The sequence below is a fragment of the Coregonus lavaretus genome (genome assembly GCF_964263955.1).
Source record: "Coregonus lavaretus genome assembly, chromosome: 28".
Classification (NCBI taxonomy): Eukaryota; Metazoa; Chordata; class Actinopteri; order Salmoniformes; family Salmonidae; genus Coregonus; species Coregonus lavaretus.
The window spans coordinates 421110-441656 of NC_140015.1; the positions used below are offsets into that span (position 1 = coordinate 421110).

The window sequence follows — 20547 nt, forward strand, 5'->3', positions numbered from 1 at the left end:
ATGATATTTATCACTTGTGAATGATTCCCAGCTTGTGTGCAGTAAGGAAAGAAACAGTGCATGCCTGTTTTTTGCAACTTTTTCAAATCATAGTCCCAAACTCATGTAGCCTAGCCCATAGGCCTATACAGAATACGGAAAGTATTCAGACTCTTTCCCTTTTTCCACATTTTGTTACGTTACAGCCTTATTGTAAAATTGATTGAATTAAAAATATTCCTCGTCAATCTACACACAATACCCCATAATAGAAAAGCGAAAACAGATTTTTAGAAATGTGTGAAAATGTATTTATTTACATTAGTATTCAGACACTTTGCTATGAGACTCGAAATTGAGCTCAGGTGCATCCTGTTTCCATTGATCATCCTTGAGATGTTTCTACAACTTGATTGGAGTCCACCTGTGGTAAACTCAATTAATTGGACATGATTTGGAAAGGCACACACCTGTCTATATAAGGTCCCACAGTTGACAGTGCATGTCAGAGCAAAAACAAAGCCATAAGGTCGAAGGAATTGTCCGTAGAGCTCCAAGACATGATTGTGTCGAGGCACAGATCTGGGGAAGGGTACCAAAAACAGTTTGCAGCATTAAAGGTTCCCAAGAACACCGTGGCCTCCATTATTCTTAAATGGAAGAAGTTTGGAACCACCAAGACTCTTCCTAGAGCTGGCCGCCCGGCCAAACTGAGCAATCGGGGGAGACGGGCCTTGGTCACTGACAGAGCTCCTCTGTGGAGATGGGAGAACCTTCCAGAAGTACAACCATCTCTGCAGCACTCCACCAAATCAGGCTTTTATGGTAGAGTGGCCAGATGGAAGCCACTCCTCAGTAAAAAGCACATGACAGCCCACTTGGAGTTTGCCAAAAAGTACCTTAAGGACTGAGACCATGAGAAAGAAGATTCTCTGGTCTGGTGAAACCAAGATTTAACTCTTTGTCCTGAATTCTGTCACGTCTGGAGGAAACCTGGTGCCATTCCTATGGTGAAGCATGGTGGTGGCAGCATCATGCTGTGGCAATGTATTTCAGCGGCAGGGACTGGGAGACTAGTCAGGATCGAGGGAAAAATGAACGGAGCAAAGTACAGAGAGATCCTTGATGAAAACCTGCTCCAGAGCGCTCAGGACCTCAGGAAGGTTCACCTTCCAACAGGACAACGACCCTAAGCACAGCCAAGACAACGCAGGAGTGGCTTCGGGACAAGTCTCTGAATGTCCTTGAGTGGCCCAGCCAGAGCCCGGACTTGAATCCGATCGAACATCTCTGGAGAGACCTGAAAATAGCTGTGCAGCGACACTCCCCATCCAACCTGACAGATCTTGAGAGGATCTGCAGAGAAGAATGGAAAAAAACTCCCCAAATACAGGTGTGCCACTCTTGTAGCATCATACCCAAGGCTGTAATCGCTGCCAAAGGTGCTTCAACAAAGTACTGAGTAAAGAGTCTGAATACTTACGTAAATGCTATATTTCCGTATACATTTGCAAAAATGTCTAAAAACCTGTTTTTGCTTTGTCATTGTGGGGTATTGTGTGTAGATTGATGAGGGAAAAAAAACAATTTAAATCTTTTAGAATAAGGTTGTTTAACGTAACAAAATGTGGAAAAGGTCAAGGGGTCTGAATACTTTCCGAAGGCACTGTATGTTTTGATAAGGTTTGGATCACAACTAAAGTGGCCAAATAACTTCTTAAAATGTAGCACATTAATTCGCTTTACAACAGGTGTACAGCCTAAGTGGCATACATACGCAGCGCATGAGTTTCAAGTTTGGGGAAGATACCTTTCACCATAAAAATGTGCCTTCATAATAAAAGCATTACATGCTAATCACATTTGCGGTCACTTTTGAAAATTGTGTTTTTAAGCAAATTGACTGCCTTTTGGAACATTCGCGGTTACAGCCTAATGCCGTATGCGCTTATAATGTGAAGAAATATCCTAATAATTTATCAACATTTTAAGCTAAACGTTCTATATCTGTTGCGCCAGCCTCATTGCTTAAAAACATTTATTTTAATTTTTTTATGCTAGTGGTTGTATTAATTTGGGATCTATCGCATCTCACAACTGTCCCAGACTATGTTTGGAATATGTATTTCTCGCAGAGAATAGGTCAACTTTTGTACTATGGGGGATAGTAGATTGACATAGGCTAGTGCTTTTGCTGTTCGTTAGGCCTACTCATCTTGTTGGCTGACGAAAAGTAAATGTGGACAGTTCTTCCAATATCCTCAATATGCGCCTCGGAATTGGATAAGGACGCGCGCAGTTGCATCCCCGATGTGTCGGTCTTCACTTGTAGCCTGTGAGAAAGACCCGATCATGTGACAGGCATTGGTTAATAAGAATTGAGCTATCTGAAAGAGCCATGTGAGTGAGAGGTGCTTTGGAGCACACAGCCGGGAGAAGGGAATTAAAATTATTATATTCAGCCCATGGACACCAATGGCCACTGGCTGCAAAAGGCATGGATTTTTTTAGGGGGCATTACGGCCACACAAAGGGGATGCCGCCAGGAAATTCTAGGCATTATCAAGTGCTTGTCAAATTGTGAATGAGAGACTGATGAAGTGTGTGCAGGTTGCGCAAATAACTAGGAGCTCATGCCTTTCATGTGACTTTTTTCAAATCATTAGTCGCATCATGCAGCCTTAATGTATTACAAATCCAAACATATAGCCCAATGTTTGTATCACAACTAAAGTTGCATAAATAACTCTAAATTAAGAATATAGGAGGACCTGTTTCTTTGTTAACCGCTCAACACAGAATAGCTTGTGCGCACTCCCTCAAATCGTTTGTGGAGAAAATATCCTTTCCATTTTATTCAGCTATGTTCAATTGTATAAACTCTTCTGAAATAGACTACATTTTCTTCATATCTTAATAAATAATAAATAAACAATGGATTTATTGTGATGGTGTAGGCTACATTACATGGATTTATTAGACTTTTTAAAACGTAGATGTTCCAAAAAGTCTGCATCAGTGGCTTGTAGGCTATGCGTGGAATGTAGCCTACACCATGCTAAATGTGTTTTTGTTAATTAACAGTCAATTACCGTGAGACCGGCAGTTATTATCTTGACAATCACTGTCTTGACAGAATTTCATGACCGCCACAGCCCTAGGTATGAACATCTTAAAACAATTAAATATGCCGTATGGTTGCCTATGCGTTCTTGAGTTCAGCTCTCCGACGTTCGCAACCCGGAACAGCTTTGTTCACAAACATTCTGATTTGGTCTATTGTATCATATAATAGAACTCACAGCTTTCCAGTAAAAAAATAATGTATGGTCAGTTTACATATATTTTAGAGGCTATTTTTACAGAACATTTGCTTAAAACCCGTATAAACTGTATTTATGATTATATGACAATATTTTAGGTTGACTATAATTCTATTACACAATTTATGATACATCACATGCCTTACTTTTATTGTCCTGCACAAATAAATCAGGAAATGCGTCACCTATACCTCTGATGCCATTCATTCCAATTAGACTGGTTTGGATTTCTCCCTGACCACAATGGCTGCCATTTTCAACTAATTTCCGGGGGCATTTTGTTGCCCTCGTCATCGTAATTGAAAACGTTTAAATTAATTTTACAGAGCATTTTTACCCTGAGCCCTGGTTAAATTCCTGACCTGGATCAGGGGATATACAGTCAGGTCCAAAAGTATTAGCACCTTTGATAAAGAAGAGCAAAAAGACAATAAAATAAATACAAATATTGAACTATATTGTATACCCAAACAATTGGTGGAGTTATAATGTTATATGATGTACTGTTAAATGTTTTGTTTTATATGTAATGTAAGTGCCTTAATGTGTTTGGACCCACCCAAGGAAGAGTAGCTGCTGCCTTGGCAGCAGCTAATGGGGAAATCTTATAAATAGACAAACAAAGGTAACCTACTTTTTGAAGTGATTTGTTTGACAATCAGATGAAAACATCATGACTGGTTGTATTCATGCAACATTAAAAAAGGTAATACATTTTTCAGTACATTTTTAAAACCCATTAAAAAAGGAGGTCAAGTGAAGAAAATGTACCCCCCTATGTAAATCAAAGGCCCGTCCAAATGATTCGTTATGGTGCCTGCCCTGAACCCCATTGAAAACCTGTGGTTTGAATTGAAGAGGGCAACCCATAAGCACAGGCGAAGTATATCAAGGATCTGGAAAGATTTTGTATGGAAGAATGGTCTAAGATCACTCCAATGTCATTATATATTTTTTAAGGCTCAGTTCTCCCTATACACCAAGTCACTTGGCTCTGTCATATCCTCACATGGCCTCTCCTATCACTGCTACGCTGACGATACACAACTAATTTTCTCCTTTCCCCCTTCTGATAACCAGGTGGCGAATCGCATCTCTGCATGTCTGGCAGACATATCAGTATGGATGACAGATCACCACCTCAAGCTGAACCCTGGCAAGACGGAGCTGCTCTTCCTCCCGGGGAAGGACTGCCCGTTCCATGATCTCGCCATCACGGTTGACAACTCCGTTGTGTCCTCCTCCCAGAGTGCGAAGAGCCTTGGCGTGACCCTGGACAACACCCTGTCGTTCTCCGCTAACATCAAGGCGGTGACCCGATCCTGCAGGTTCAAGCTCTACAACATTCGGAGAGTACGACCCTGCCTTACACAGGAAGCGGCACAGGTCCTAATCCAGGCACTTGTCATCTCCCGTCTGGATTACTGCAACTCGCTGTTGGCTGGGCTCCCTGCCTGTGCCATTAAACCCCTACAACTCATCCAGAATGCCGCAGCCCGTCTGGTGTTCAACCTTCCCAAGTTCTCTCACGTCACCCCCCTCCTCCGCACACTCCACTGGCTTCCAGTTGAAGCTCGCATCCGTTACAAGACCATGGTGCTTGCCTATGGAGCAGTGAGGGGAACGGCACCTCCGTACCTTCAGGCTCTGATCAGTCCCTACACCCAAACGAGGGCATTGCGTTCATCCACCTCTGGCCTGCTGGCTCCCCTTCCTCTGCGGAAGCATAGTTCCCGCTCAGCCCAGTCAAAACTGTTCGCTGCTCTGGCACCCCAATGGTGGAACAAGCTCCCTCACGACGCCAGGACAGCGGAGTCACTCACCACCTTCCGGAGACATTTGAAACCCCACCTCTTTAAGGAATACCTGGGATAGGATAAAGTAATCCTTCTACCCCCCCCCCCCCCCCCAAAAAAAACAATAAAAATAACAATTGTAAAGTGGTTAACCCACTGGCTATAGGGTGAATGCACCTATTTGTAAGTCGCTCTGGATAAGAGCGTCTGCTAAATGACGTAAATGTCAATGTAAGTGCTGTTATCCTTGCAAAGTTAGGCAATGAAAGGTACAGTGGGGAAAAAAAGCATTTAGTCAGCCACCAATTGTGCAAGTTCTCCCACTTAAAAAGATGAGAGATGTCTGTAATTTTCATCATAGGTACACGTCAACTATGACAGACAAATTGAGGAAAAAAAATCCAGAAAATCACATTGTAGGATTTTTAATGAATTTATTTGCAAATTATGGTGGAAAATAAGTATTTGGTCACCTACAAACAAGCAAGATTTCTGGCTCTCACAGACCTGTAACTTCTTCTTTAAGAGGCTCCTCTGTCCTCCCCTCGTTACCTGTATTAATGGCACCTGTTTGAACTTGTTATCAGTATAAAATACACCTGTCCACAACCTCAAACAGTCACACTCCAAACTCCACTATGGCCAAGACCAAAGAGCTGTCAAAGGACACCAGAAATAAAATTGTAGACCTGCACCAGGCTGGGAAGACTGAATCTGCAATAGGTAAGCAGCTTGGTTTGAAGAAATCAACTGTGGGAGCAATTATTAGGAAATGTGGAAGACATACAACACCACTGATAATCTCCCTCGATCTGGGGCTCCACGCAAGATCTCACCCCGTGGGGTCAAAATGATCACAAGAACGGTGAGCAAAAATCCCAGAACCACACGGGGCGACCTAGTGAATGACCTGCAGAGAGCTGGGACCAAAGCAACAAAGCCTACCATCAGTAACACACTAAGCCGCCAGGGACTCAAATCCTGCTGTGTCCCCCTGCTTAAGCCAGTACATGTCCAGGCCCGTCTGAAGTTTGCTAGAGTGCATTTGGATGATCCAGAAGAGGATTGGGAGAATGTCATATGGTCAGATGAAACCAAAATATAACTTTTTGGTAAAAACTCAACTCGTCGTGTTTGGAGTACAAAAATGCTGAGTTGCATCCAAAGAACACCATACCTACTGTGAAGCATGGGGGTGGAAACATCATGCTTTGGGGCTGTTTTTCTGCAAAGGGACCAGGACGACTGATCCGTGTAAAGGAAAGAATGAATGGGGCCATGTATCATGAGATTGAGTAAAAACGTCCTTCCATCAGCAAGGGCATTGAAGATGAAACGTGGCTGGGTCTTTCATTATGACAATGATCCCAAACACACCGCCCGGGCAACGAAGGAGTGGCTTCGTAAGAAGCATTTCAAGGTCCTGGAGTGGCCTAGCCAGTCTCCAGATCTCAACCCCATAGAAAATCTTTGGAGGGAGTTGAAAATCCGTGTTGCCCAGCGACAGCCCCAAAACATCACTGCTCTAGAGGAGATCTGCATGGAGGAATGGGCCAAAATACCAGCAACAGTGTGTGAAAACCTTGTGAAGACTTACAGAAAACGTTTGACCTGTGTCATTGCCAACAAAGGGTATATAACAAAATATTGAGAAACTTTTGTTCTTGACCAAATACTTATTTTCCACCATAATTTGCAAATAAATTCATAAAAAATCCTACAATGTGATTTTCTGGAATTTATTTTCTCATTTTGTCTGCCGTAGTTGACGTGTACCTATGATGAAAATTACAGGCCTCTCTCATCTTTTTAAGTGGGATAACTTGCACAATTGGTGGCTGACTAAATACTTTTTTCCCCACTGTATTTAAAAACAGGGATGCCAATAATTTTGATTACTTGTTAAACAAACTCTTTATCTGAGCAACTGTATTAGTACAAAATAATAACGATTTATTTGATAGTCTTTTTTGCTCATCTTTATCAAGGGTGCCAGTAATTTTGAACCTGAGTGTATATGGTTGTGAGGGAAGCTGAGGGGGGGGGACTGGTGTAACTATCTTTACTTCCAACAGCAAGGTCTGAAACAAAGCTCCAGGACAGGAATTTCAGAGGAGCAGACGGCCCTCTAGTTTAGTCGTGATAACCCTGAAAAACAGCAACGGTTACAGCCAAGTTGGCCACTACGCACTCGAATGGAAAGACAACGTGCCCCTGACACATTAATATTGCACCTCTTCAGGTCTGCTGGAGTTCAAATGAGACATTTTTCAGTATAATTTTGCTGCCCAAACTCACATTGTTTACACTTCCATCAACTAGGCATGTAAATCAACAGTTTACTGTTAAGTTCGGAATCACCTCTTCAATGTTGGGTGATTTTCTTCATCTCACTTTAGCCTAAATGAAATGACATAAATTTTTTAATGATACCTAAACTTTTAAGTTTCATCTTTACTGCTGATTGATTTACAGGTACAAGAACAAGGGCTTTGAATGTGGATGGGTTGACAGGTTTTCATAACAAGATTGACTTATATGAAATATAAATATTTTATAACTTTGACAGCAGATCCCAGGTTGAAGATCCCTGCAGCTATACATTGTTCATTCACAAAATCATGATAACAAAAACAAACAGAACAATAGATTTTACGTTTTTTTGGGTAAGATGAGGTAAGACAGTGGTCCTAGCCTCATTGTCATTTTTCAACAATTAAGGAAGTTACAAATCAGCAACAGGACACTTTATGGATTTAAAAATACATTTTCAACAGAAATATTTCATTTTCTCTAGAGGGGGTCTCTAATAGGTACTTACCACATCATCAACTTGTGATCGGTCAGCGATGTCAATTGGCACAACCTCAGCCTCCTCCCATTCCTCTGGGGAAAGACCATGGGGCTTCAAAGAGAAAGTAAGGGGGGTTTTTATACTGTTAATACGATTCCACTGGTGTAATACAGATTAGACTGAAAGTGACAGAAATACATGACATATACCTTGATAAATGCCACAGCTATAGATGGCCAATGCCAGAGAGTTTGTCTTATTATCTCTGCATAAATTAATGTAGAATATCTTGGTAAAGGCATTGCACATACATTGTAAATCGAGAAAATTCTGAATGGCAGAATGATCTTTAGTTTTGGTATTGCCCAATCCAAATACTGTGTTAAGTCTGCATTAAGGTAATAATTACTTGAACAAAAATGTTGAGAAATTCTCACATTTTCTGTGGTCCCCATGTCTGGTTTGTGCCAGGTTTCAATCTTAATGAAAAAGTCATCCTTCATGTATTCATTCTGCGAAAAGAAAAATAAGTAAAAATGTCTGCATAATGTGTACACGCACACTGTAAACAAAAATAAGGTATTATAAATGAAAAACACTTACGGTCACAACTGCATGATCCCAGATTTAGAGCAAGATGAACAAGGTAGATGGGGGGGGGGGGGGGGGGGGCAGAAAAGAAATACGAAGGTAGGTGATAATAGAACATTAAGGAAGTTACTCATTCAACTTTACCACTACAGTATAATTAGCCACACTTAAAAGTCCAAGCTATAAATCAATTACAAAGTTGGTGAACATATTCTGACTATATTGCTGTGCTTCTAACAATGAAGTTAGATTGGATGGTGCCCATCTCTCCCATTTATTTGGGATTGAGGTATATAGGATGTCCTGAAACATGTCTTAGACATAAAACAACTTTTTTATGTCAGATGATGTCTGACAAGATGTGAAATAAACATTAACATGTACCCTATTTGATGCATCATCATATTCTGTTAAAACATCCACCCCTTCATTACGTGCCTCACCATCTTGTGGATTTGGCAAATTTTTGGGCTGCATTTCTGACTCAATAATGTATTTCCTATAATATTTAGATCATTTGGTTTTCCACGGAGTAAAAATCTGACGCACTTTCCAAATTCCGCAGTTTTCTGCAAGTTCCCAATCACTTAACATTTTGTCCTAAAATGCAGTGGCAGAACACAGTTTCTCAGGAGCCCCCGCAAGGTCGGAGTTCTCCCCTCCCACATAAATATCAAAAAATGGAATGTGTCAACCAGACAGCCACTCACAAAGTATAGGCTACTGATCTCTGTCCATGGTGCTGAAATTGCAACATGTCTATGCGGCTGCCTATCGAATCGATGATAGGCTTTTTGTGGTGCCAGGGCATGTAGCATATAGTTTTGCTTTAGCTAGTGGATGAATGTTTATTGGTAGACCCTATTTGGTGGCCACTTTCTCATGTTTAGCCTAACATTTCACGAAGCCATACACGGTGTCGCAAGGCTGCCATTTAGACTGCTGGCTGGTGGCAATAATGTTATTAATTGATCAATAATTAAAGTTGGAAATTCAAACATTGCAGATTGTAAAATACATTTGCAATATTTTGGGGGGGAATATACAACTGTCCTTTCTAGCCTACCTGAACCTGCATGACATGAGCCGTCCTCGAGCGCTCTCCCAGCTTGGATAAAAAGTTGCGCGTGAAACTATATTAAGGCCAAATAATACAGTCAGTCCACCCTCAAAACACTAATTTACTATGGATAATTTCATTATGCAGTGTAGCCAACCATCTATAGCTACAAGGGTTTCCGTCAGCCGGTAAACTTTCAAAGCCGATAAATAAAATTGGCAACGGCCAATTCTCCCAAAAAAATTAAATAAATTCCATTACGAAATTATGCATTTTAGCCCATTCATTGATTGAAAAACCAGTGCATTTGGAATGTATTCAGACCCCTTAACTTTTTCCACATTTTGTTATGTTACAGCCTTACTCTAAAATTGATTAAATCATTTCCCCCCCCTCAATCTACACACAATACTCCATAATGACAAAGTCTAAACAGGTTTAGACATTTTTGCAAATGTATTAAAAATTAAAAATAAGTACCTTATTTACTTAAGTATTCAGACTCATTGTTATGAGACTCGAAATTGAGCTCAGTTGCATCCTGTTTCCATTGATCATCCTTGAGATGTCTCTACAACTTGATTGGAGTCCACCTGTGGTATATTCAATTGATTGGACATGATTTGAAAAAGCACACACCTGTGTATGTAAAGGTCCCACAGTTGACAGTGCATGTCAGAGCAAAAACCAAGCCATGAGGTCAAAGGAATTGTCCGTAGAGCTCAGAGACAGGATTGTGTCGAGGCACAGATCTGGGGAAGGGTACCAAAACATTTCTGCAGCATTGAAGGTCCCCAAGAACACAGTGGCCTCCATCATTTTTAAATGGAAGAAGTTTGGAACCACCAAGACTCTTCCTAGTGCTGGCCGCCCGGCCAAACTGAGCAATCAGGGGAGAAGGGCCTTGGTCAGGGAGGTCACCAAGAACCAGATGGTCACTCTGACAGAGCTCCAGAGTTCCTCTGTGGAGATGGGAGAACCTTCCAGAAGGACAACAGTCTCTACAGCACTCCACCAATCAGGCCTTTATGGAAGTAGCCAGACGAAAGCCACTTCAATAAAAGGCAAATGACAGCCCGCTTGGAGTTTGCCAAAAGGCACTTAAAGGACTCTGGCCATGAGAAACAAGATTATCTAGACTGATGAAACCAAGATTGAACTCTTTGGCCTGAATGCCAAGCGTCACGTCTGGAGAAAACCTGCCGCCATCCCTACGGTGAAGCATGGTGGTGGCAGCATCATGCTGCGGGGGTGTTTTCAATTGCAGGGACTGGGAGACTTGTCAGGATCGAGGGAAAGATGAACGGAGCAAAGTAAAGAAAGATCCTTGATGAAAACCTGCTCCAGAGCGCTCAGGAGCTCAGACTGGGGCGAAGGTTCACCTTCCAACAGGACAATCACCCTAAGCACACAGCCAAGACAATGCAGGAGTGGCTTCGGGACAAGTCTCTGAATGTCCTTGAGTGGCCCAGCCAGAGCCCGGACTTGAACCCGATCGAACATGTCCCCATCCAACCTGACAGAGCTTGAGAGGATCTGCAGAGAAGAATCGGAGAAACTCCCCAAATACAAGTGTGCCAAGCTTGTAGCGTCATACCCAAGAAGACTCGAGGCTGTAATCGCTGCCAAAGGTGCTTCCACAAAGTATTGAGTAAAGGGTCTGAATACTTATGTAAATGTAATATTTCTAAAAAACTGTTTTTGCTTTGTCATTATGGGGTATTGTGTGTAGATCGATGAGAAAAAAATACAATTTAATCAATTTTAGAATAAGGCTGTAACGTAAGAGAATGTGGAAAATGTCAAGGGGTCTGAATACTTTACGAATGCACTGTAGCTTAGGCTTACATTAGGCCTAGGCCTATACGCATCATACCTTTGAAGTACATCCTTTGAGTCTCTATCCCTTTTCCTTTCTTCCTATGCCGATAATATGGGTCATAACTTTGGGCTAGAGACAAGCCTTTGTCTTCGTCGTAAAGGTGCAAGCATGACTGTCACGAAGCTGTGTTTCGTTTTTCCTCTATGGCACTGTATTGACTTTGTTCAAGCTGTGCGCTGTTCCAATAATTCAACAAATATTACAAACAGAAGACTCATCAGGGTGTGTACCTCCGCTCGCCATCACAGCTAAAATACATTTCAAAAACTGATAGAGGACTAGATGCACAGGAAGAGAGAGCGGAGAGAAGCAGGTGAGTGATGGCTGTTAGGGGATATACAGTAGCTGGCTGATCACAGATCAGATCGCATGAAAGCATAGTGGACTTGCTGCGGTTACTGAAAAATGGAACTGACTTTATAAACGTTTTATAACAGGCTCCAGTGGGTAGGACCGAGAAATTAAGTTGTATCATATGAAACGGTATTACGGTTTTCTAAGACTGAGTATGATGCTTGTGCCATTTAGCAGGTGGGGAGGAGGTGGGAGGAGAGGGGAAGGAGGTGGGAGGAGAGGGAGAGGAAGTGGGAGGAGAGGGGGAGGAGGTGGGAGGAGAGGGAGAGGAGGTGGGAGGAGAGGGAGAGGAGGTGGGAGGAGAGGGAGAGGAGAGGGAGAGGAGGTGGGAGGAGAGGGGGAGGAGAGGGAGAGGAGAGGGGGAGGAGGTGGGAGGAGACGGGAGGAGAGGGTGAGGAGACTGGGTGCTCCAGGGGAGGGAGGACAGCGGAATGCATTTGGGAGAATTCTGTAAGACTCTGCAGCAATGGTATTATTTCGCAGATGAAGCCACATTTCTGAGATGAGTAGGGTTGGGCAATAATACGATAGCATCATCTATCGAAGATGATTGACAGCCATCGTTGATAATGACGACATCGTGATGTGACAGACCATGGTTTAGCCTATTTGAACTTGACTGGTGCCACGCAGTAGACCTAAAGAACAGTTTCAAAGTGCACAGCAGGGCAGCACACAAGTTACATTCCGAGTAATTTGCTTATTCCCATTTGCTATAGCCTATTTCAATAAATAGGCCTGTTATATACAGAATGCAAGGGAAAATCCCTCCATGCGAAGTTGAAAACGAAATGGCCAACAGCCCATCCTCCTACTAGGTCTATCATCAAAGCTTTAAGACGAGTTAAAGTTATGAACAGTAGCTTATTTCCAAAATATTCTAGCCTAAGGTGTTATCCTAAAGTTGACGCTTAAAAAAAATAATGAGAATGAAAGTATGTAGCCTAAGCCTACATAACCTATTCTCAAATATATTTATGAAAAATAGAACAAAGAATATTAGTTATTTACTATTATTTTATGAGGCAAAAAGCAAATTGTATTATCCAGTTCTGAAGCTGGTAGAGTGCTTCTCTATCTAGCCCATGATGTAGAGTGCCTTCTGAAAGTATTCATACCCCTTGACTTATTCCAAATTTTGTTGTGTTATAGCCTGAATTCAAAATGGATTACATTATTTCTTTTCTCATCCATCTACACAAAATACCCCATAATGACAAAGTGAAAATAAATGTTTCAGAATTGTTTGCAAATGTATTTAAAATGAAATACAGAAATCTCATTTACATACAGTACCAGTCAAAAGTTTGGACACACCTATTCATTCAAGGGTTTTTCTTTATTTTTTACTATTTTCTACATTGTAGAATAATAGTGAAGACATCAAAACTATTAAACACATAATAACAATCACGTAGTAACCAAAAAAAGTGTTAAAAAAATCAAAATAAATGTTATATTTGAGATTCTTCAAAGTAGCCACCTTTTCCCTTGATGACAGCTTTGCACACTCTTGACATTTTCTCAACCAGCTTCACCTTGACTGCTTTTCCAAGTCTTGAATGAGTTCCCACATATGCTGAGAAATTGTTGGCTGCTTTTCCTTCACTCTGCGGTCCAACTCATCCCAAACCATCTCAATTGGGTTGAGGTCGGGTGATTGTGGAGGCCAGGTCATCTGATGCAGCACTCCATCACATCTCCTTCTTGGTCAAATAGCCCTTACACAGCCTGGAGGTGTGTTGGGTCATTGTCCTGTTGAAAAACAAATGATAGTCCCACTAAGCCCAAACCAGATGGGATGGCGTATCGCTGCAGAATGCTGTGGTAGCCATGCTGATTAAGTGTGCCTTGAATTCTAAATAAATCACAGACAGTGTCACCAGCAAAGCACCCCCACACCTCCTCCTCCATACTTCACGATGGGAACCACACATGCAGAGATCATCCGTTCCCCTACTCTGCGTCTTACAAAGACACGGAAACAAAAGGACAAACAGACCAAAGGACAAATTTCCACCGGTCTAATGTCCATTACTCGTGTTTCTTGGCCCAAGTAAGTCTCTTCTTCTTATTGATGTCCTTTAGTAGTGGTTTATTTGCAACAATTCGACCATGAAGGCCTGATTCACACAGTCTCCTCTGAACAGTTGATGTTGAGATGTGTCTATTACTTGAACTCTGTGAAGCATTTATTTGGGCTGCAATTTCTGAGGCTGGTAACTCTAATGAACTTATCCTCTGCAGCAGAGGTAACTCTGGGTCTTCCTTTCCTGTAGCGGTCCTCATGAGAGCCAGTTTCATCATAGCGCTTGATTGGTTTTGCGACTGCACTTGAAGAAACTTTCAAAGTACTTGAAATGTTCCGGATTGACTGACCTTCACGTCTTAATGTAATGATGTACTGTCGTTTCTCTTTGCTTAATTGAGTTGTTCTTGCCATAATATGGACTTGGTCTTTTACCAAAAACGGCTATATTCTGTATACCAACCCTACCTTGTCACAACACAACTGATTGGTTAAAACGCATTAAGGAAATAAATTCCACAAGGCACACCTGTTAATTGAAATGGATTCCAGGTGACTACCTCATGAAGCTTGTTAAGAGAATGCCAAGAGTTTGCAAAGCGGTTTTCTTTCCTCTCCGGCAAATAAGTTAGGAAGGACGCCTGTATCTTTGTAGTGATTGGGTGTATTGATACACCATCCAAAGTGTAATTAATAACTTCACCATGCTCAAATGGATATTCAATGTCTGCTTTTTTACTTATTTTTACCCATCTACCAATAGGTGCCCCTTCTTTGCGAGGTATTGGAAAACCTCTCTGGTCTTTGTGGAAATGCACTGCTCGAGTGAGGGACATTACAGATAATAGTATGTAGGTTGTAATTCAAAAATCATGTTAAACACTTTTATTGCACACAGTGTGTCCATGCAACTTATTATGGGACTTGTTAAGCACATTTTTACTCCTGAACTTATTTGCCATAACAAAGGTGTTGGATACTTATTGACTCAATACATTTTAGCTTTTCATTTAATTATTTGTTTAAAAAAACTGAGTAACATAATTCCACTTAGACATTATGGGGTATTGTGTGTAGGCCAGTGACAATCAATTTTAAATTCAGGCTGTAACAACAAAATGTGGAAAAAGTAAAAGGTGTGTGAATACTTTCTGAAGGCACTGTATAACATAACTCACCAGACTGTCACTGCTCCATCATGTGTGTGCCACACAGACACTAGTCCTGCATCGGGTCGGATACCCACAGTTCCCCGCGGGTGATCAGCAAAAAAAATAAAAACTTCCGCTGGTGGGTGGGCTTGCCGTTCAGAACAATTACATTGCGGGCCGGAATCATTTTAAATCAAGATAATGCACTTTTTTTAAACCCAGGAGCTTGTTGCGTTTCAAATTCCTTTCTGTGAGCGGCAAGGCAGACATTAGGCTACCAGCCACGCACGCATTGAGTGTGTGTGGAGCCGGGAAATGTCCCGTATTTATGTGGTGCTAAAACTACTTTGTCCACGTTGCGAGCTTATGGTCCCTCTCCCCACGTGAGAATACGACACGTTGACAAGTTAACTTTCCCTGGATAGCCTAGATCACGTGAAAATTCCTAACGTAGGCCTAATCAGAGAAATAAAAAGATATATATATATATATATATATATATATATATCTATCTATCTATCTATATATCTATATATCTATATATATATATACAGTGGGGAGAACAAGTATTTGATACACTGCCGATTTTGCAGGTTTTCCTACTTACAAAGCATGTAGAGGTCTGTAATTTTTATCATAGGTACACTTCAACTGTGAGAGACGGAATCTAAAACAAAAATCCAGAAAATCACATTGTATGATTTTTAAGTAATTAATTTGCATTTTATTACATTACATAAGTATTTGATCACCTACCAACCAGTAAGAATTCCGGCTCTCACAGACTTGCTAGTTTTTCTTTAAGAAGCCCTCCTGTTCTCCACTCATTACCTGTATTAACTGCACCTGTTTGAACTCGTTACCTGTATAAAAGACACCTGTCCACACACTCAATCAAAACAGACTACAACCTCTCCACAATGGCCAAGACCAGAGAGCTGTGTAAGGACATCAGGGATAAAATTGTAGACCTGCACAAGGCTGGGATGGGCTACAGGACAATAGGCAAGCAGCTTGGTGAGAAGGCAACAACTGTTGGCGCAATTATTAGAAAATTTAAGAAGTTCAAGATGACGGTCAATCACCCTCGGTCTGGGGCTCCATGCAAGATCTCACCTTGTGGGGCATCAATGATCATGAGGAAGGTGAGGGATCAGCCCAGAACTACACGGCAGGACCTGGTCAATGACCTGAAGAGAGCTGGGACCACACTCTCAAAGAAAACCATTAGTAACACACTACGCCGTCATGGATTCAAATCCTGCAGCGGACGCAAGGTCCCCCTGCTCAAGCCAGCGCATGTCCAGGCCCGTCTGAAGTTTGCCAATGACCATCTGGATGATCCAGAGGAGGAATGGGAGATGGTCATGTGGTCTGATGAGACAAAAATTGAGCTTTTTGGTCTAAACTCCACTCGCCGTGTTTGGAGGAAGAAGAAGGATGAGTACAAACCCAAGAACACCATCCCAACCGTGAAGGATGGAGGTGGAAAAATCATTCTTTGGGGATGCTTTTCTGCAAAGGGGACAGGACGACTGCACCGTATTGAGGGGAGGATGGATGGGGCCATGTATCGCGAGATCTTGGCCAACAACCTCATTCCCTCAGTAAGAGCATTGAAGATGGGTCGTGGCTGGGTCTTCCAGCATGACAACGACCCGAAACACACAGCCAGGGCAACTAAGGAGTGGCTCCGTAAGAAGCATCTCAAGGTCCTGGAGTGGCCTAGCCAGTCTCCAGACCTGAACCCAATAGACAATCTTTGGAGAGCGCTGAAAGTCTGTATTGCCCAGCGACAGCCCCGAAACCTGAAGGATCTGGAGAAGGTCTGTATGGAGGAGTGGGCCAAAATACCTGCTGCAGTGTGTGCAAACCTGGTCAAGACCTACAGGAAACGTATGATCTCTGTAATTGCAAACAAAGGTTTCTGTACCAAATATTAAGTTCTGCTTTTCTGATGTATCAAATACTTATGTCATGCAATAAAATGCAAATTAATTACTTAAAAATCATACAATGTGATTTTCTGGATTTTTGTTTTAGATTCAGTCTCTCACAGTTGAAGTGTACCTATGATAAAAATTACAGACCTCTACATGCTTTGTAAGTAGGAAAACCTGCAAAATCAGCAGTGTATCAATTACTTGTTCTCCCACTGTATATATATATATATATATATATATATATATATATGATAAGGCAATATAGGCTACAACACCATCGTGGAAACAGGTGCTGCGCGAGTGAAATCCCCAGTTTGGAAGAACAACAACGCAGTAGATGGACACAGCCTGCACAAAGTGCAAGCAGGTAGGTTTGCTTTCGACTATATTCGATTCAGGGAATAGTTTATTCAAGTTTGAATTAAGCCTAAACTATTTGATTATCTAAACAATATTGAATGTAAGGGTAGGCCTACTGTTTTGTTATGTCAGTTATAGGCTTTCATTAGGTAAGAAGGCTAATTAGAAGGCTATTTTTCTCAAAGCGATTTGAGTGATGCATCACATTGTGAAAAGATATCGTTCTTAATTCATGGCATGGTTTCCTTTAATCCAAATGTTGAATAGACAGGCAGACAAGTTAATTTATGCAAGAAATAAGAATAGTAATAGCATAATAATAATGATAATTATTATTATTATTATAGTGAGGGAAAAAAGTATTTGATCCCCTGCTGATTTTGTACTTTTGCCCACAGACGAAGACATGATCAGTCTATAATTTTAATGATACGTTTATTTGAACAGTGAGAGACAGAATAACAACAAAGAAATCCAGAAAAACGCATGTACAATTTTTTATGAATTGATTTGCATTTTAATGAGGGAAATAAGTATTTGACCCCTCTGCAAAACATGACTTAGTACTTGGTGGCAAAACCCTTGTTGGCAATCACAGAGGTCAGACGTTTTTTGTAGTTGGCCACCAGGTTTGCACACATCTCAGGAGGGATTTTGTCCCACTCCTCTTTGCAGATCTTCTCCAAGTCATTAAGGTTTCCAGGCTGACGTTTGGCAACTCGAACCTTCAGCTCCCTCCACAGATTTTCTATGGGATTAAGGTCTGGAGACTGGCTAGGCCACTCCAGGACCTTAATGTGCTTCTTCTTGAGCCACTCCTTTGTTGACTTGGCCGTGTGTTTTGGGTCATTGTCATGCTGGAATACCCATCCACGACCCATTTTCAATGCCCTGGCTGAAAGAAGGAGGTTCTCACCCAAGATTTGACGGTACATGGCCCCGTCCATCGTCCCTTTGATGCGGTGAGGTTGTCCTGTCCCCTTAGCAGAAAAACACCCCCAAAGCATAATGTTTCCACCTCCATGTTTGACGGTGGGGATGGTGTTCTTGGGGTCATAGGCAGCATTCCTCCTCCTCCAAACACGGCGAATTGAGTTGATGCCAAAGAGATCGATTTTGGTCTCATCTGACCACAACAATTTCACCCAGTTCTCCTTTGAATCATTCAGATGTTCATTGGCAAACTTCAGACGGGTCTGTATATGTGCTTTCTTGAGCAGGGGGACCTTGCAGGCACTGCAGGATTTCAGTCCTTCACGGCGTAGTGTGTTACCAATTGTTTTCTTGGTGACTATGGTCCCAGCTGCCTTGAGATCATTGACAAGATCCTCCCGTGTAGTTCTGGGCTGATTCCTCACCGCTCTCATGATCATTGCAACTCCACGAGGTGAGATCTTGCATGGAGCCCCAGGCCGACGGAGATTGACAGTCTTTTGTGTTTCTTCCATTTACGAATAATCGCACCAACTGTTGTCACCTTCTCACCAAGCTGCTTGGCGATGGTCTTGTAGCCCATTCCAGCCTTGTGCAGCCATGGTGGAGAGTTTGGAATCTGATTGATGGATTGCTTCTGTGGACAGGTGTCTTTTATACAGGTAACAAACTGAGATTAGGAGCACTCCCTTTAAGAGTGTGCTCCTAATCTCAGCTTGTTACCTGTATAAATCAAATCAAATCAAATTTTATTGGTCACATGCGCCGAATACAACAGGTGCAGACATTACAGTGAAATGCTTACTTACAGCCCTTAACCAACAGTGCATTTATTTTAAACAAAAAAGTAAGAATAAAACAACAACAAAAAAGTGTTGAGAAAAAAAGAGCAGAAGTAAAATAAAGTGACAGTAGGGAGGCTATATATACAGTAAAATAAAGTGACAGTAGGGAGGCTATATATACACAGGGGGGTACCGTTGCATAGTCAATGTAGACACCTGGGAGCCAGAAATCTTTCTGATTGAGAGGGGGTCAAATACTTATTTCCCTCATTAAAGTGCAAATCAATTTATAACATTTTTGACATGCGTTTTGCTGGATTTTGTTGTTGTTATTATGTCTCTCACTGTTCAAATAAACCTACCATTAAAATTATAGACTGATCATTTCTTTGTCAGTGGGCAAACGTACAAAACCAGCAGGGGTCAAATACTTTTTTCCCCTCACTGTATAAAGCCTACTACTCTGGAGTCATAAAAACAATTAAACAAATTGATGTTAAATGGCGGGTAACAGATTAGCTCTCGGAACAATTCTATGAGTCAGGTTGCGAAGAAAAATCTGTCCTGATGTCTGGTATGGGGCGGAGCTCGGAATTGATGTGGGCGGCATTGAACAGGTGCGGCTCCAAAACACTGACCAGTGCAGGACTCCAACACATACACCTTTTCCAAGCTCCTCCACCATAAAGAATATATTTTTTTAAATGCCTGCACTTAGCCTCTGCCCAGGTTGTCAAAAACATTATGTTTAGTCATGATTCGTCCAGTTGTAGCATAAGATTTTGCGCTATAGCCCAACTTTTGTTACAGCAGTTTGTTTTTCACCAATTCTTTAGGTTACGATACCATCTTATATCACAATGTTTTATGGGTACATAATCACAATAGGACAGAGGTTGACATTGCACAACCCAGATGACTGCAATTCTTCTAGAACAAATGGTGACCACAGAATCCCGGAAAACCAAATGCTATAAACATTATTCAAGAGATAACTTGAGCTGGAAACTCAAATCAAACCCTTCACACACACACAGTCCTGAATACTCACTGGTGCGACAATAGGGGTAGGCATTCCAAGCTTTCTCGTGAAAGACCAGGGCTCCCTCTGGAGCAAACATCTGGATGAAACTGGGTACCTTGCTGTAAGGGTGAGAGGATGGAATGGATTCATTCATACAACATACACAGTTATGAGTTAGTGTTTCAACATAAAATGTCCTCCCAGTAGGGTACTTATACTTTCCACACAGGTGGAAAAAAATCAACACAATCAGAAAATAAAAATAAATAAAATGGTAGCTAATAGTAAAAGTAATTGAAAGTTATACATACTCAACTAGCTAGCTACCCTCTGATCTGACTGAAGCAATTTTCCAGTGACGATTGTTTGTTCTGTATTGGGATTTCCATCAAAACATTTTTATGCAAAGTCCTCTTGTACCCAAAAATGTTTCAACTGCGAAGCATGTATTGAGGACCAGCGTTTATCACAGTTTGAGGTGTTGAAAGTCCAGCTCACCCTTTTATGATGTGGTTTCCTAGGTCTACAAGTTGACAAAAACAG

The 20547-nt window shown here is 41.6% G+C and overlaps 1 protein-coding gene across 1 annotated transcript in view; it reads right to left on the reverse strand.

The window, feature by feature from the left end:
* The window catches only part of LOC311103730 (phosphatidylinositol transfer protein beta isoform-like), a 47294-nt gene that overhangs the window by 17481 nt on the left and 9266 nt on the right, over positions 1–20547 (reverse strand). The window contains exons 4-6 of the mRNA XM_084145348.1: positions 20012–20123; positions 8330–8404; positions 7920–8003 (exon numbers count right to left, since the gene is read on the reverse strand). Coding sequence (XP_084001474.1) covers positions 7920–8003; positions 8330–8404; positions 20012–20123 — 271 coding nt within the window. The remainder of the gene's footprint in view (positions 1–7919; positions 8004–8329; positions 8405–20011; positions 20124–20547) is intronic.